The following is an 18463-nucleotide window of genomic DNA, read 5'->3' on the forward strand; positions in this document are numbered from 1 at the left end:
TCAAAGGACATCTGTAGGCTTGGGGAAGAGAGCTCAGAGCACTGAGCCAACGTGTCATCGTCAGATGAAAAATAATTTCAACAACACGTCCTGAAAAACGGTCCCATCAGCTCCCTGGGGCTGCCTCTAATGAATTCTAATTAGAAGCTGTCACTTCTTGTTATGGGAAGACAGGAATGCTTCAGCTCTCCCTCCTCTTTAACCTTGGAGGCTCTGAGATGAGATCTGGCCCCAGCAATGTTTAAATTTCAGGGCGTTTTTTACTCCTGGAGGAAATGAATTGGGAATTTCTGTGTGGGGAATGGCAGGAACCTCCAGGAGTGCTGGTTCCCCTTATGGTCTAAATCCATGCACATCAAGATGCCCACCTGAGAGCACTTTCAAATATTTTATGAAACCCCACAAAGCCTTTAGGGTGAGCACTTCATTTGTGTTTTGTCTCAGTCTCTTCTGCCTTCACTCAGAGCCAGGATTAACAAATACACAAAGGAAACGGATTTTCTCATTTTTGGGCTTGGTTGTTTATTAAATCTTATTTAAAGTACAGAAAGTTCAGCAGCACTTCTAGCTACCAGGTAAAAGTGAGCAAAAAATGGAGCAAGATCCAGTTGCTTCAAAGTCTCTTGAAGCTAAACAGTCTAATAGAGAATTAACACCTGTATTATTTATCCTTTTAACCCAATAACCAAACTCCCACGACCCTCAGTGTGACACTGCCCAACCAGAAATTACTGCCTGAAACCATGAAGAAGGAGGAAAATGAACACCAAAAAGAGACACCACCCAAAATCCTCCATCCTGTCCCACACCTATTACTGTACTATAAAACCTAAAATTTAAAACTCTTCACCGTGTGAAATCACACACTTTTATTTAACTACACATCTGTGATTTTAAAACCCTTCACCATGTGAAATCACACACTTTTATTTAACTACACACAGTGATTTTAATTCCATCACTCAAATCTGGAGCCTTCTCCAAGGTCTCAGCTCTCAGTGTTCTCCAGAAAGCACAGAAAGCTCAAATAACCCAGGTTTGTGGGATCCAACATGTGCAGTGTGAAAGGTTCTGGATGTCACCCATTTATCTAAACAATCCAGCCTCCTCCTCCTCCCCACATTCCTTCCATCCATCTTTTCCAGCCATTTGGTTTCTTGACAGCATTTACACAACCTGGCTGAAAAACCCTCCCACAGCTGATTAAATGCCTGCTGTGGAACCCAAAGCTCTGATTAAAAGGCTGGAGCTTTCCAGGTCTGCACAGATGGTTAATACTCCCTTGTTCTACAGAGGAGGAAGTGGCATTTTCTTCACAAGTACATACACCCTGAGCTTTCCCATGGGAATTGCTTGTTTTGTTCAGATTATTATTTTAAAGCTGTCATCAGATGTGATCACCCAGTGGATTAGAGGGAGCAAAAGATGATCAGATAATCCCTGAGGCACAAAGCATTTGGAGTTTGAAGGGAGCTGTCACCTGTGGGCAGTTTGTTTAGCTCAGGGGTCTCTCCTCCTCTGTATCTTCCTAAAAATGCCTGTGCAGACCTTTAGAGGTGGGGGATGTTGGGGGAATTTGCACGAGGAAGAATCCTCTGAATCACATAAATATTGGGGAAGCACAAGCATGAAGCAAAGCCTTTGGCTCTCACTAGATCTGGTGCAGAAATATGGAGTTAAATCTAAAGCTGAGTTTATTGGAGTAAAGTTATTTATTACAAAAAGTAACGTGCCTGCTGAAAGAAATTCTGTCAATCAAATCCTTCTCAGATTTGAGAAACATTCTATAATTTAGATTTTAACATTTTTCAATGTCCTCTCTGTCAAAAACCTCAAAAACTCCGTGTTTCTCAGGCAGGAATCAGCACATGAGGAAGTAATTAATGAGTGCAGGAAGGAAAAAATAAATAAAAGAATGTGCTGAATAGAGGCAAAATTGAGACTGAAACCCCTCATTCCACAGGCTGCCTGCTCAGACCTCAGGATGCAGACAAGACACTAACAGCCTGAAGAGATGCTGGAGCATTCAGCAACCCCCAGGTTCGGGCATTTGTGTAAAGTTGGGCAGTAAATTTGTCTGGTACAGTGGAGTGTCTTGAACTGAATATCTGGGAGTCAGGAAGGAGGTTATCCCTGCTCCTACACACTCACAATCCATGGCAGACAAGGGATTCATGCCATCAGTGCTGCTCTGGTTTCAGAAAGAGCTGCAATAATCAGTTAATTCATTAAGGAAAGCCTGTAATGTTTAGTGGAAGCTGTACCCAGAGCCAGGACCATCAGCCAAATCAGCCCATTTCCAGCAGGCTGAGTCTCACCCAAGGCCTGGCAGAACAAATCCACCAAATCCACTTAAAATGTTTGAGGGGGGTGAAAAAAATCCTGCCATGAAAAAAGTTATTCTGGAAAAATCATAACCTCACAGGAACACTGTGCCTCAGTTTTCCTGACAACAAATGAGGGTGACAGAAGTGCCACTCAACTAATTCCCAGCAGTGCTGTAAAGCTCTTCTGATTAACATTTATGAAAGCACCCTGCACGATTCTTAGGGGGGAATTGCTGCTGAAGAGCTGTTGTGATTGTTGCTCATTCCCCAGGTGCCTGAAAGAGGGAACCGGGCAGAATTCCAGAAAAATATCCTTGTGAGCTCAGATGAAAGATGAGCCAACCTAACAGAAGATGCATTACAAACCTGGGGGGGCTCAGATCTGAGCTCAGAACACAGGCAAGGCTCCAGGAGCTTTGTGTGTCCTGTGGGGTACAAAACCATGGAATGGTTTGGGTTGGAAGGGACATTCAAAGGTCACATCACATACCTGGGTGTGCATCACATACCTGGGTGTGCATCACATACCTGGGCTCTGCTAGAAAAGAGCCCATGTGGAGGGAATGTCCAGAACACCTTGGAATCATCCCTGGGAGTGTCCAAGCTTGGTTGGACAAAGCTTGGAGCAACCTGGGACAGTGGGAAGTGTCTCTGCCCATGGCAAGGTAATGGGATGAGCTTTAAGGTCCCTTCCAACACAAACCACTCGGAAAAAAAAAAAAAAATCAACACCAAACTCAGCTTGCTCCCATTTTAAAGAACTCGTGTGAGGATGCTCTCCCAGTTATCCCATCCCCGTGTCCCTCATCCATCTCCCGGTACCAACAGGTGCCGGCAGCTCGTTGGGAGCAGGGAAAGGAGTTCGGACCGCGGGGCTCCGGGTGATGCTGCGGCAGGGCTGGGGATTCCCTTATCCCCCCGGTTGTCCCCCTGGTTGTCCCCCCCGTGTCCCCGTAGCCCCTCCCGTGTCCGAGGGCGGACTCTGGGCCCCGCAGCCCGGATGCCGCCGCGCTCCTGGCCGCTCTCCCAGCCCCGCTGCCGCCGCTTCCTCCGGGAGCCGCCGCCGGGGGAAGCGGCGGGGAGGGGTCCCGAGGGCTTCTCCTCCTCTCGCCGGGTTATTTTTTTCCGGTGTTTGCTCCAGCGGGGGAGGTGGGAAGAGCCAAAGGCGGCGGTGCCCCCTTCCCGCCCCCCCATGGGAAGCAAAAGTTTTCCTCCTCCTCCTCCTCATCCTCATCCTCCTCCTCCTCCTGCTGCTGCTCGGTGCCCTCAGGATGCGGCAGCTCCGCTCGGAACCCGATGTCCCGATGGAATAGAGATCCTCCGCCACCGCATCCTCCGGGGGCACCGGCGAGATAAGAACCGAAAATAACCGGATGCTTTAGCGAGGCAGCGCCGCATCCCCGCCATGGGCACCGGGATGTGCTCCCGGCGGCAGAAGGGTTTGCTGCAGACCGCCCTGTGCCTGCTCACCCTGGCCTGCCTGGCCTCCGGACTGTTCCTCTACCACCACCTCGAGCAGAAGGTGCGGAACGCCGAGGCGCTGGCGCAGAAATACAAACAGCAGCAGGAAGCGCTGTCAGCGCAGCTCCAAGGTGAGTGAGCTCCGTGTGCGAGCCCCAACTTCTCTCCCTCCCAGCCGCGATGCTCAGCGCTCGGAATTAAGGATGCTGTGGCTGTTTTTCCCCCTCCCCTGTCTGGATGTGAAGAATTAGAGCAGCCCCGAGTGTGAATTCGCTGCTCGCTCAGCTGCGTCACTTCTATTCCATTCCTGCTCCATTTCTGCTCCATTTCATTTCTGCAAATCGAAACCCCTGGATGCGAGGCAGCAAAAGCTCAGGGAATGCGGCTCCGCTCTCTCTGCCCCGTGTGGAACCGAGCAGAGAGGGGAGGAATCTTTCCCCGAACTTTGTTGTCCCACTCTGCTGCTGCCCACTGCTAAACCCACCTCCAGAGGTCGATCCGGGAATAAAAAAAGTCGTGGGGCTGATGGATGCTGCGGGTTTTTAGCTCCCTAAAAAGAAGGGAAGAGGAGGAAGAGGAGGAGGAGGAAGAATTGGCTTTTCTGATCTCGCTGACCAGCACTCGATTCCTCTGGCAAGAGCTGCCGGAGAGCGGAAGGCGAGCACAGAGCGTGGATTCCTCCTCCCCCTCTCTCCCCTCATTTGTCCTCCTTACATAAATGCCTCGCTGTGGGAAAATGGGATTTTAGCCCCCGGGGAGCTGCGGACACGCGGTTACTCCGTGGCTGAACTCTGCTTTGTCCAGCCCATCGTTCCAGCCTGCTGTGTGTGCCCGTTCCCAGCAGCTGGCACAGCATTTGGAGTCCCTGCAGGGATTTGTGGAGAGGTTGGGTGGGAATTCCCTGGGGGTGTCCAGCCCTTGGGTGTGTGATGATGTGTGTGCCTCTGGAGTGCCCACAGGATGGATCGATTTGGCCAAAAATTATTCTACTCAAGACCAAGAGATTATTTAACCCTCTTTTCCCCCCCTAAAAAAAGTCATTTTACATCACAGTGTTTATATGGGAGCTCTTCCCCCAGCTAAAATCAAATTCAGGGTGTCTGTCGTGACCTCTGTGAGCACATCCAGGGGTGTTGTTCCTACAGCCTGGATTGCTGGGGCATCCTGTGACATCTTTTAGGGTTAAATCCTCTCCCCGTGGTTCTGTGATGCAAAGGGAGCATCCCACCGGGTGTGTGCTCTGTTTGCAGAGTGTTGGGGGTGTGTTCCTCTCCAGCAAACCCAGCCAGCCTTGGGAATGGATCTAAAGCGTGTCCAGGTGTCCTGTGCTGTTATCTCATGGTTTGGTTCCATTTTTCCTCACTCCAGCTCAGTGCCAGCCTCGGTTCCCCCCTGCATCCCGAGTTTGGGATGTGCAGAGACCAGCAGGGCAGGAGTTAACCCACATCCCTTGATGTGTCACCAGAGGGGACAGAGGGGCTGCTTCTCCAGTGGCAGCCTCAGGGAACCCCAATTTTGGGAACAACAGAGCAACAACTGAGCCAGGCTCATGTTTTTCCCACCCAAATCTGTGTGAATGGCAGAGCTGCAGCCTGTTGCTGCCATTTCTAACCCCCTGTCAGCCCTCCAGCTCCTAAATACAGCTGTTGCCATGGCTACCCTTCTTTATTTTGAGAAGACACTCGCTTGTCCAACAATTTTAACAGAGGCAAAGCTTCTTTTTGGATTTGGCTTTGGAGAAGCCTGGCAAGGGGCAGAGGAGGGATGCTCGTGGGGGTCTGGCAGTGCAGAGGTGCCTGGCACATCTGGCCTGGCTCTGCTGCTGTGGCTGCTCTGGGACAAACCTGGGGCTCTGAGATCTGTCCCTGCACTTGTTGCATGAATTTAATTCCTCTTCTGCACCTTTTCAGCGGGGGTTTCATTGTTCCAGCAGTTTGGCAGCAGGTGAGGGTGCCTCAGAGCCGAGTCCTGGCTGGATTCCAGCTGGATTTAAACACTGACCACCCTCCATTCTCTGCTCTCAAAGCAAATTGTTCAAGACTTCCTGGCTGTCTGGCCTCTGAACTGTGCGGTGCCAGTTCGGTCAGATGAGTTGTTGCTGTGTCTCACCATAAAGATGAGTAAAAAAATCACAGAATTTTGGATTGTCCTGAGCTGGAAGGGACCCTGCTGTATGCAGTGCTGACTCCTTGCTCTGTGTGAAGCTAAATCCATTTTCTCTGGGCTCTGGAGACTTGTAGAAAAGGCAGGAGAGATTAAAACTTTCTTTTCTAGGCACTGGAGGTTATTTCAGTTTATTTGACTTGCAAGAACAGGGTCGGGGAGAGGCAGATTTTGTGCTGTAAAATTCTGAATAAACACCTTGTGATCTGGAGCTGTCCCTGCTCTGGGATGGCCTCGCTGGGATCTGTGGCTGTGGGTGTTAACACAACCCATGGCTGGTGGGAAGCTGCCATCACATCAAGGCCTTGCCCTCAGGAGCTCTGCTAGATCAGACTGCAGGAAATTCAGATGTGGGAGAGCCAGAAAGTGAGCGCCCAGGGCTCCCAAAAATCCTCTGGGAAGTGCCTGATGCTCTCAAGCTGACACTTCCCTGGGACAAGGAGTGAAGGAGCACCCAGGGCCCTTTGTGTGCTCACCCTCAGTCTGGTGGGAAAAGTGCTCCTAAAAATAAAATAATAAAATAAATAAATCAAAATAAAGCTGTCACCACACCTGGCCAGCTGCAGAGATGGGTGTGCTGCTCAGCAGGGGGAAACATCCAGGCTGAGAGCAGTGCTGGAATGGTTTGGAGTTCAGGTGGAGTGACCCAGGCCAGGGGATTTTCATCACTGGGATGTCTGTGTGGATAAAGGAAAGGAAGGAGCCAGGAGGTCACAAGGAACAGAAGAATTTGCTGCTCCAGCCTCACCTGAGTGGAACTGACCCACAAATCCACTTGGAGTGAGAGCATGAGTCACTTGTGGCCAGATTTCAGCAGGGAATGGATTAGCACTGGCTTTGTGCACCTCACTCACTTCATTTTCCTGGAGAATGTGAATTATGGCACGGCTGGCCCCCAAAATCTTGGCTCTGGGAGGTTTCTTCCATCACCTCTCAGTGCTGCCAGTGCCATCCTGGCATGAGGAGCCTGCTGGGGCTGGGTGTGCTGGCATTCACACATCAGAGTGGATTCATCACCCAGGAGCACTTCTCTTTCTCATGGGGCTGCTCAGCCCTCTCCCTTCTCAGTTTTGGGGGTGATGAGCTGCTTGGTTCAGCTTTCCTCAGTGTCCTGGGTTGTGGAAGGGGAAAAATCTCCTGCACTGAGGGCCAGTCAATGGCTGGGGTGTGAAAAGAGAAAAATTTTCTCCTGCACTGAGGGTTACTCAATGGCTGAGTTCTGAAAAGAGAAATTTTTTCTCCTGCACTGGCTGGGTTGTGGGTGGGTAAAAAATCTCTCGTGCATGGTGCTGATGCCTTTCCACAATGGGGAATTTGGCTGCTTGACCCACAAAAGCACAATTTAGCCACTGACCACTAAAACATCTCCTGGGCTTCAAAACTTGGGTTTCAAAACAAAATTTGAGTGCAAATACTCCCAGTTTGTGGGGGAGGCTGGTGTGGTATATCAGGAATAACCACAACCTGCAGTCCAGTGTCCCCTTCCTGCTCCAGGCAGGAGAATGAGGGTGGGGAAGGGATGTGGGGATGGTTTTGGGGTTTGTGGTGGGGATGGTTTTGGGGGTTTTGTGGTGGGATGTGGGGATGGGTTTGGGGTTGTGTGGTGGGGATGGTTTGGGGGTTGTGTGGTGGGATATGGGGATGGTTTTGGGGTTTTGTGGTGGGATATGGGGATGGTTTTGGGGTTTTGTGGTGGGATATGGGGATGGTTTGGGGTTTGTGGTGGGGATGGTTTTGTGGTGGGGATGTGGGGATGGTTTTGGGGTTTGTGTGATGGGGATGGTTTTGGGATTTGTGGTAGGGATGGTTTTGGGGTTTGTGGTGAGGATGTGGGAATGGTTTGGGGTTGTGTGGTGGGGATGTGGGGATGGTTTGGGGTTTTGTGGTGGGATATGGGGATGGTTTGGGGTTTGTGCTGCTCTGCAGCTCTCCTGTCCTGCTCCCACAGTGGTGTACGAGCACCGGTCCCGGCTGGAGCGCTCCCTGCAGAAGGAGCGAGGGGAGCACAAGAAGACAAAGGAAGGTGAGTCCCCAGCTGTCCCCAAAGCCTGTCCTGCTCGGTGTGGCTGTCCCTGAGTGCATTTGGGAGCAGTGAAGTGATGTGCTGGCAGGTGGGCTCTGTTCTCTCCTACTCCTACATTTGTCCTCAGGCCAATCTGTGAGCAGCAGTCCCCCTGTCGTGGTGCTTGAACACTTCAAGTGGTGACTAAACCTGGCACTGCACCATGATTTTTATTTTTTTTTTTTTTTTTTTGGAAAGATGTCAGCTTGCTCCCAAAAGTGAGCTGGAGATGCTGAGCTCTACAAGTGCTCAGTGATTTCAGCATCACTGCCCTCCCCACGTGGGCACTGCAGTGTCCAGTCCATGGAGCTGATGCACAGGAGGAGACACAAACTTTGCACACCATGGAGCACAGCAGGAGGCAGAGAGCCAACACATCAGCTCACCCTTCCAGCAGGGTGTCAGGCCCCTCTGCACAGGGTTGCTGGTGGCAATTTAAAAATTGGGGTTTATTTTTAAAAGTGGTGGGTGGGGTGACACCCCTGACTCCAGCATGCTCTGTGCTCTGGCTGCTGAATCCACATCCAGCTCTGGCTGCACTTCTGTGGCTGCCTGGCTGAGACACAATTTGTATTTCTGTGCTGCCTCTTTAATTGATTTGTTGAGCAAATGAAGCATCCCAATACACATTAGGTTGTCCTGTTTGAAGAAGCTGCCACAAATGAGATCAACACATGAACCTGAGTCTCACAGAAGCTTTGGTTCCCCTTTTCCAGACTCATCTCCCATTTCAGAGAACCCCAAAAAGTTTTTCTGCAGCTTTTTGTTTGTGCAGTAGATCACTGATGCACTTGGCTGTGGAATGGGGAAGGAAGGGAATTTTAAAATATTCCCACCTTCCCAAGGGCATGGAATGATCTCCCAGAACCATCTGCATTCCTGCTCATCGACTTGCAGCCTTTTGCTCAGCAAGGGGCTGAGTTCCTCCTTCCCTCCCCCTCCCCTCCAAAATCCAAACCAGATCCTTGGGAAATTCCAGCTCATTCAACTGCCTCCTTTTCTCCCCTTCCCAGATTTTTTGGTGTACAAGTTAGAAGCTCAGGAAGCTCTCAACAAGGAGAAGGTGGGTGTGCTTTGTCCCAGGGTGTCTCTGCAGCAATGGGAATTACAGTCATTTCACCATTATAAGCTGCACCATTTTGACTAAAATTTTGGTCCAAACCCAAAGTGTGGCTGATATATGGACAAAGAATGAAAAATTGCTGTTTTAGTTTGGAGGACAGGTGTGTGCTGAGAAAGGCAGGAGCTTCTCTTTGAAATGGAGAATGTAAACCCCCTCCCTCAAAATTATTAGAATTTTGAAATCAAGGGGCTCTCAGGCAAAGATATGGGAATTAGGAATAACAGTTCTTTACTAGGGAAATTAAAATAGAAATACAGCACTACAAAGAACAAACCCCAAACCCTGACACAGTCAGAGTACAACCTGACACCCGTCAGGCAGGCAGGGTGTTGGCAGCAGTCCCATCCCATGGTGGCTGCATCCTCCTGCAGTGACAGATGTGGCTCAGCTGGAGCAGTGCTCCTGTACAAGGTGCAGTTTCCCTCCGCAGCTCCAGTGGTGATGTGGAGCAATCCCGTTTCCCTCTGGAGTCCAGTGGAGAAAGGGGCTCCCTTAGTGTCCCAAAACCTCTGTTTTTATCTTGGTAAGAAATGTTGGGCTCTTCCCCCTGGCTGGAGCAACTCCCAATGGGATGCAGTAATTTTATCAGTCCCACAGTGGGACTCAATGGCCATGAGCAGAAAATGACTGGCTGGAGGAAGGATGGGTTGTGAAAAGATAAAGAACACTGCCCTGCCTGGTTTATAAAACATGGCCATGAACAGGAGATATCTCCTTTGGCAATAAAGAACACTGCCCTGCCTGGTTTCAATGGATGCCCATTAGCAGAATATCTCCCACAGAGATCAGGATCACTGCCCCACCCTGCACAGATGGTGACAGAACAGACACCTTTGATCACATCCTGTGTTGTAATGTGTGATTTATAATCAGGAAAGCTCCGTGTGTGCCTGGTGCAGGCTGAACTTTGGCTGACTCCTCTGCTCAAGGAGTGTGTGAGGATTTTCTCCTTCTCAGGAAAAGGGCTGGAGCTGTTGTGCCTGTTCTCCCACAGGCAGGAGATGATTCCCAGCTCCAGTGTGGCAGGGGAATTGTCATTTCCATGGGACAGGAGAGGCTGAATGCACAGCTCACCCCGGGGAACAAAGTGGTGCTGGGCAAAGCACATCCATTGTTTTCTTCCCCAGAGATCGGCAGAAGATTTTCACCAGCCTGTGGAGCCCCCACTCAGCAGGGAAAAGGATTTTTCAGTGAGAGCAGGGAGGAAATGCATCCCTGGGTACAGTCTGGCACATTCACTCAGCTTTCCAGGCTGGGTTTGTTCCTGGGTGAGATGCTGGAGAAGGGGAAGCACTTTTAGGCTGCTCCTCCTTGGAGAATGTCAGCCTGTGGCAGAGAAATACCTGATATTTTTTTTATCCCCTTGCAATTTGGGGATATTTCAGGCTGTGTTGAGTATTTATTGAGAATTTATCGTGTTCAGTTGGGGGTTGGAGTGGCAATCTCTGCCTGGTGCTGCATTTCCCTCCATGCAGCTGCTGCTCTTTGCTCTGCAGTGCCCAAACCCAGAGCCCAGCTGAATTTTTGTGATCTGGTCTGGGACTGTCCCCTCTGAGGTGCCACAAAACACAGGGGCACAGGGGTGGTGACTCCACAGCTCTGCTGGGGTGGAGAGTGGCACCTTGGGGACACAGAGATGACCCTGGGCACACAGAGGTGACCTTGGGGACACAGAGGTGATCCTGGGCACACAGAGGTGACCTTGAGGACACAGAGGTGACCTTGGGGACAAAGAGGCGACCCCTGAGGACACAGAGGTGACTCCTGGGCATACAGAGGTGACCCTGGAGACACAGAGGTGACCCTGGGCACACAGAGGTGACCCCTGGGGACACAGAGGTGACCCCTGAGGACACAGAGGTGACCCTTGGGCACACAGAGGTGACCCTGGGGACAATGAGGTGACCCCTGGGGCACACAGAGGTGACCCTTGGGCACTCAAAGGTGACCTTGGGGACACAGAGGTGACCCTTGGGCACACAGAGGTGACCCTTGGCGACACAGAGGTGACCCCTGAGGACACAGAGGTGACCCTGGGCACACAGAGGTGACCCTTGGGCACATAGAGGTGACCCTTGGGGACACAGAGGTGACCCCTGGACACACAGAGGTGACCTTGGGCACACAGAGGTGACCCTTGGGCACACAGAGGTGACCCCTGAGGACACAGAAGTGACCTTGGGCACACAGAGGTGACCTTGAGGACACAGAGGTGACCTTGGGGACACAGAGATGACCCTTGGGGACACAGAGATGACCCTTGGGCACACAGAGGTGACCCTGAGGACACAGAGAGGTGACCCTGGGCACACAGAGGTGACCCTTGGGCACACAGAGGTGACCTTGGGGACACAGAGGTGACCCTGGGGACACAGAGGTGACCCTGGGGAGTGGCACAGACCCCTCTTTTGGGATGAATCCTCCCCTCTGCTGCTCTGTGCCAGCTGAGCTCACTTTGGCTGCTCCCACTTTGCCTGAGGCTCACTCCATTGCCTGCTGATCCTTTTTTTTTTTGGTGGAGAAGCTGCAATTTCTGTGTGTGGGTGACAGCCTGAGCTCTGCTGCTTTCTCTGCCTCCCCCTCAGCAGAGCTCAGCCTTGAGGGAAGGGGTTCCCAGGGCAAAGCTCCTTCAAGCCTGGATAAAGGGAAAACCACTCACAATGGGAATTATTAAATTGCTTTGAAAAAGTTCTTTGAAAAAGTTCTTTGGCATGTTCTGCAGGTGTGGGTTTGGGCAGGTCCTTCTGGGTGGTTTTTCTCCCTCCCTGGGATTTTTCTGCACTCTAATGGCACTGTTGGGTCTCTTTTCTCCCCAGCAAGACTCCATGAACAGATATGGGGCCCTCAGCTCCCAGCACAAGATCCTGAAGGTAAGGGAGCTTTGGCTGCTGTGTTTGAAGGGATGGAGAATCCCAGGATTTGATCTCCTGACTGCTCAGCTCCAGGGCAGTTCCCTGCTCAGGTCACAGCTCTCACCTCCACTCTGACAATTGCAGCCTTTGTGCACTTCCATCACACAGGGATTTGTGAAATGGATTTATTCGTTGGAGTTCATCCTTTGGGCTCGTGCAAAATATTCCAGTCCATGGAAGAGGCTCAGAGCAGGGCAGCTCATTGGATTTTATACCATTTTACATCATTTTATAGCATTTTATAACATTTTATAGCTTATCACCTGCTCTACCTGAAGCATATCTTGATATTCAATTTTGCTTTTCTTGGAGCAGTGCAACTGGGGTGGATTTTTAAGATATTTTTAGTCTAAACCTTGGCAGTGAAATGCTGATTTAAGTCTGGGATGGAGAGAGGGGGCTGGGTCAGGCAGCCCTTAGCACCACTGGGCTGGATTTCCTGAGCTGAGCTGCACCTCCAGCTGCCTGGATTTGGCTTTTGGATCCCAGTTTGGGGAAAAGGGAAGCACAGTTCTGTCTCTTGGGTGTTCTCCAGCACTGTGGATTCTGGGAACTCTCTGCAGCAGCAACATTCCTCTTCATAGCAACTGCAGGCTGAGCAGAATGCTCTGCTTTGCTTCTCTCAAGGGGACACTGAGCTTTTTTCCTTCTCCTGGCTCCCTTTCTCTTGCTTCCTTTTATTGGAAAACAAAAAAAAACAACCCCAACCATCTATTTTTTTTTTTTTTTTTTAAACTACAGTTACAGCTGCTGAAAGACAAAAGCAGCCCTTGGGACTGGGAGATTTCAAACCTTCCCCAGGCTGAAAAAGCAGTTTGGAAAAGCAGTTTGTGGCCCATTATGAGGCTGTGGGTAACACTTCTGTCACTGGAGCTTAGGAAAAAAAATGTTTCCCAGTGGGAATGGCTGAGGAGGGAGGTTGTGCCAGGAATGTCATCACCTGGGAAATGGGAGGGGGCTGAGCTGGAGGTCCCAAATGTCACCAAAGAAAAGAAATGTCCCCATGAAGCCACAGCAGCACATCTGGCTCTGCTGTTGCTGCCCTGCCTGGCTGATTCACATCTGGAGCTGGCACAGATGTGGCTCAGAGGGGTCAGGGGTCAGTTTGCCCAAAACCAGCAGCTGGAGTCGTGTCCTGTGTCTGGGGTCCTGCTGGGGCCAGGCTTTGTCTTCCAAAATCCTTTAATCCTCTTGAGTGGAGATGGAAATGTTTGGCTGGCATCCCTGTGCAGGATCTCTGGCATTCCCTGCAGCAGCCAAGGGATTCTGGAACATGAAAAATGAGCTGTGGGGTTAAACATCCAGGATTTCTTGGTTCCACTTTGTCCAGCTGCTGTCCATGAGCTGCTCTGAGATCAGGGCAGCAGCAGCTGGGTTTGAGGTGCTGTTGTTGCCTCCTTCTCCTTCACCTGATCATTTCTGCCTCTGGAACATCTTGGGCACTCCCTGAGGTTTGAACAGCAGCAGGAAGGTGGGGTGGGAGAATTTGCAGCTCTGAGTGGAGGAAATCCTGATTTTTGGGAGATGAGCTGGGAATGAGATGATTCCCACAAACTGCAGTGTGAGAAATGCCAGGACAAGGTGTCTCACCCCTCAGCCAGCTGTGCTGGACATCCCTGACACAACATCCAGGGCTGAATCCTCAGGGCTGGGAGGGGGAAAGGGGAGAAGGGAAAAGGGGGAAAAGGGGAAAAGGTGGAGGAGGAGAAGGAGGAGAAGGGAGAGAAGGGGAAAGGTGGAGAAGGTGGAAAAGGTAGAGAAGGTGGGGAAGGGGAAAAGTTGGAAAAGGAGGAGAAGGGGGAAGAGGTGGAGAAGGGGGAAAAAGTAGAAAAGGTGGAGAAGGGGGAGAAGGAGGAGAAGAGGGAGAAGGGGAGAAGGAGGAGAAGGGGAAAAGGGGGAAGAGGAGAAGGAGGAGAAGGGGAGAAGGGGAGAAGGGGGAAAAGATGGAAAGGGGGAGAAGAGGGAGAAGGGGGAAAGAGGAAAAGGGGGAGAGGGGAAAAGGTGGAGGAGGGGAAGGAGGAGAAGGGGGGAAAGGTGGAAAGGGGGAGAAGGGGAAAAGGGAGAAAATGTGGAAAAGATGGAGAAGGGGGAAAAAGGAATGGTGAAGAAGGGGGAGAAGGGAGAGAAGGGGGAGAAAGAGGAGAAGGGGAGAAGGTGGAAAAGGTAGAGAAGGTGGGGAAGGGGAAAAGATGGAAAAGGTGGAAAAGGGGGAAAGGGGAAAAGGTGGGGGAGGAGAAGGGGGGAAGGGGGGAAAGGGGGAGAAGGGGAAAAGGGAGAAAAGGTGGAAAGGAGGAGAAGGGAGAAAAGGTGGAGAAGGTGGAAAAGATGGAGAAGGGGGAGAAGGGGGAAAAAGGAAAGGTGAAGAAGGGGGAGAAGGTGGAGAAGATGGAGAAAGTGGAGAAGGTGGAGAAGATGGAAAAGGGGGAAAAGGAGGAGAAGGGGGAGAAAGAGGAGAAGGTGGGGAAGGGGAAAAGATGGAAAAGGTGGAAAAGGAGGAGAAGGGGGAAGAGGTGGAGAAGGGGGAAAAGATGGAAAAGGGGGAAAAAGTAGAAAAGGTGGAGAAGGGGGAGAAGGAGGAGAAGGGGGAAAAGGTGGAAAAGAGGGAAAAGGTGAAGGTGGAGAAGGTGGAAAAGGTGGAGAAGGGAGAGAAGAGGGAAAAGAGGGAGAAGGTGGAGAAGGTGGGGAAGGAGGAGAAAGAGGAGAAGGGGAAAAAGGTGGAAAAGATAGAGAAGGTGGGGAAGGGGAAAAGATGGAAAAGGTGGAAAAGGAAGAGAAAGGGGAAGAGGTGGAGAAGGGGGGAAAGGTGGAAAAGGGGGGAAAAGTAGAAAAGGTGGAGAAGGAGGAGAAGGGGAAGAAGGGGAGAAGGTGGAAAAGGTGGAGAAGGTGGAAAAAGGGGAGAAGGTAGAGAAGGAGGAGAAAGGGGAGAAGGTGGAGAAGGGGGAGAAGGGAATATTCTCACTCACTTGGACATTCCTGGGCTCCTCAGGGTACCTGGCCTTGGAACATTCTGCTCACAGATAATTAAATCCCCTGACTAATAATCCCCTGTGGAGTGTTCCAGGCCTCCTGCTGCAGCTCCTGCAGCAGCATCTTCGGATTCCTGCTGGAGTTTGTGCCCCCTGGTCCCTCAGACAGAGCTGGCAGTGGCTGTGAGACCTTGGGCAGGCACCAGAGGATGAAAATTCCCTCCCTCCTTCCTGCCTGGGAGCAGTCTGGGGACACAAATTATGCAGAATGTGGCTGAGAAATTAATTGGCCTGAGCTGATGAGGACTTAAAATTCCTTGCATTTCACAGGAGTTGTTGTTTGGGTTTTTTTTTGTTCTTTACTAGGGAAATTAAAATAGAAATACAGCACTACAAAGAACAAACCCCAAACCCTGACACAGTCAGAGTACAACCTGACACCCGTCAGTCAGGCAGGGTGTTGGCAGCAGTCCCATTCCATGGTGGCTGCATCCTCCTGCAGTGACAGATGTGGCTCAGCTGGAGCAGTGCTCCTGTACAAGGTGCAGTTTCCCTCCGGAGCTCCAGTGGGGATGTGGAGCAATCCCGTTTCCCTCTGGAGTCCAGTGGAGAAAGGGGCTCCCTTAGTGCCCCAAAACCTCTGTTTTTATCTTGGTAAGAAATGTTGGGCTCTTCCCCCTGGCTGGAGCAACTCCCAATGGGATGCAGTAATTTTATCAGTGCCACAGTGGGACTCAATGGCCATGAGCAGAAAATGACTGGCTGGAGGAAGGATGGGCTGTGAAAAGATAAAGAACACTGCCCTGCCTGGTTTATAAACCATGGCCATGAACAGGAGATATCTCCTTTGGAAATAAAGAACACTGCCCCAGCTGGTTTCAATGGATGCCCATTAGCAGAATATCTCCCACAGAGATCAGGATCACTGCCCCACCCTGCACAGATGGTGACAGAACAGACACCTTTGATCACACTCTGTAACCCCAGACAACATTTCACACCTTCCTGGAGCACAGAGGATGTTTGGTTGTACCTGGGGTTTGTGGCTGCCTCACTGGAGGAACAAACATCGAGCAGTTCATGCAGCTGCCACACTTGGCAATTCCAAATCCCTCCTCCAGGTCTGACTCTGAGCCTCCCTTTTGTCTCCAGAACCAGCACGATGATGTCAAGAAGCAGCTGCTGGACCTGCAGCTGCAGCACAACAGCCTGAAACTGGAGCACAGGAAGAGCCTGGAGAGCCAGAGCCTGAAATTCAGCCAGCTGCAGCAGCAGAGGGACAGCGAGGTCACCAACCTGCAGGGTGGGTGAGAAAAATTCCCAAAAAACTCCCAAAAAACCTCCCAAAAAACTCCCAAAAATTCCCAAAAAACTCCCAAAAAACTCCCAAAAAACTCCCAAAAAATTCACAAAAAACTCACAAAAAACTCACAAAAAACTCCCAGCACACCAGCCTGGCATCAGGAGAGGGCAGAGATTCTTCTGCAAGGCCCAAAATCATCCCCAGGAACAATTTGGGGCACTGTTCTGCCTCAGGGGATGCTGCAGGAACAAATCCTGCAGATTCTGACACCTGAGCCAAATGAAAGCCACTTTTTGTGATTTAAAATGCAATTGAGTGGTGTGAGTGTTGTAGGCAATGCTGATCCCTTTAATTCCCAAAGAGTTTATTTATTTTTTTATTCAGTTGCTGTTTAATTACATTGTGAGGTTTTTAAGGTTTGCATCTGTTCCTGCTTGGTGAGGTTGGAACATCAAATTCTGCTCCTGGATGTTGGGGTTTTTTTTTTTCCCTCTGCTTGACAAAACCCAGAATAATATCTGATGAGCTTTTGGGTTAGAAGAGGGGAATTGAGGACAAAGAAATGAAACCTGAATATCTGATTGTTCCTGAAACACACATTGCTAGAGAGGATTTTGTGAGGTTGGCTCTCAGTGAGAGTCCCATTCTCAGTCTGAGGTCAAATCTCCCTGCAAGAGCACAGCACCCACCCTCAGTGGCACAATTTGTCATCCCAGGGCTGAAAATAAAGAAAAGAAACAGAAATATCTGTAACTTTGAGCCTTGTGTGCCGTTCAGTCATGGAAAAATTCCCATCCCAGCCCACAGAGAATCCTCAGTGCTGGGGATGTGCTGAGAGATGCAGGATGCAGAACCAGGCTGGCAGTTTTGGGACAGAGCCTTTTCCATCCATCAGAGGGTACAGGATGAGCCCAAACCTCAGCACCTCACGTGGCTTGACACTCCTGTGTGCAAAAAAATCTCTTTTTTTCTCCAGCTCCAACCTGGAGGATGCAGGGCACAACTGTTCCTTGAAAGCTCTGCCTGAGGACAGTGATTATTTTCTCTAAGTGGGTCGTGGGGTTTTTTTATTTTGTTTTGGGATTTTTTTGTTTATATTTGGGTTTTTTGTTTGTTTGTTGTTGGGTTTTTTAGTGTTTTTTTGTGGGTTTTTTTTTTTGTTTTGTTTTGTTTTGTTTTGTTTTGTTTTTTTTGTGGCATCAAGCAGTTTCTCAGTGCAGAGAGAGGGAATCTGTGAGCTCAGAGCTCCAAATCCTTCTTGGGGTTCTTCCTTAAACTTCCAGTTCCCCCAGGAAAAGGCAGTGACTCTCTGCTCCCCCTTCTCTGCACCTGCAAGGGGGAAGGGAAATAAAAAATCAAATTATCAGAGTGTTGTGGCAAACACAGCGAGGGGCTGAGCTGAGAGCAGGAGCTGGAGCCTGGAGAGAAGGAATTCCTGGGAGTGCTGAAGGAAGGATGAGCAGGTTTGAATTCCTGCCTTGGAGAGATCTGTGAGGTCAGGAGGAATTTGTGGTGAGAAAGGGAGATGGCACACTTAAAAAAAAAAAAAATCTAATTTAAGCAAATTTCTTCTCCTGCAGACACAGTGTTCAAACTGAGAGAAGAGAGCAAGCTCCTGAGGAAAGCTCACCAGGAGGTTCATTCCCAGCTCCTCAATGCCCAGGTAACACCCAGGCTCTGCATCCAAACATTCTGAATAACAAATAAACATTCTAAATAACAAATAAACATTCTAAATAACTAACAAATCCAGTTTCCAGGCTGGGGAGCTGCCCAAAATGCTGTTGGTAGGGGAGATCCATGCTGGGAAATTCTCCAGCCAGATTTGCAGCACAAAGTTCCTGAATTCCCAACCCTGGAATTTCTCCTCACATTCCCAAAATAATTCCAGAGATGATGAATGGATGGTCACAAGTTTGGTTTGTCCTGACTGGGAGCTCCCTACAAATTCATATCCCAGGAATTCTTCTTCTTCCTTTTCCTCATTCCTTTGATGTTTGCTTTGAGGGGTTTGGTCGGTGTTTGTTTTGTTTTTAATGTTAATTTTAAGGTCACATTTCAGGGGGAAGAACTGGAATCAACAGAGCCTGCTCAGGAATTAATTTCCTGTTAAACTTTTCTTGCTGCTTGGAATCTTTCCTGCTCT

The 18463-nt window shown here is 50.2% G+C and overlaps 1 protein-coding gene across 4 annotated transcripts in view; it reads left to right on the top strand.

Annotated features, from left to right (window-relative positions):
• The first annotated feature begins 3351 nt into the window (after positions 1-3351).
• The window catches only part of LOC117006864 (Golgi integral membrane protein 4-like), a 29267-nt gene continuing 14155 nt past the window's right edge, over positions 3352-18463 (top strand). For 2 of the 4 annotated variants that reach the window (XM_033079562.1, XM_033079564.1), the window contains exons 1-6: positions 3355-3919; positions 7900-7974; positions 9027-9076; positions 11953-12006; positions 16167-16317; positions 17898-17980. In XM_033079562.1, coding sequence (XP_032935453.1) covers positions 3733-3919; positions 7900-7974; positions 9027-9076; positions 11953-12006; positions 16167-16317; positions 17898-17980 — 600 coding nt within the window. In that variant the 5' untranslated portion in view covers positions 3355-3732. Of the gene's footprint in view, positions 3920-7899; positions 7975-9026; positions 9077-11952; positions 12007-16166; positions 16318-17897; positions 17981-18463 lie in introns of all 4 variants that reach the window. The other 2 variants (XM_033079565.1, XM_033079563.1) reach the window with 2 other exon arrangements.

Source organism: Catharus ustulatus, chromosome 24 (assembly GCF_009819885.2).
Source record: "Catharus ustulatus isolate bCatUst1 chromosome 24, bCatUst1.pri.v2, whole genome shotgun sequence".
In the NCBI taxonomy this organism is placed as follows: Eukaryota; Metazoa; Chordata; class Aves; order Passeriformes; family Turdidae; genus Catharus; species Catharus ustulatus.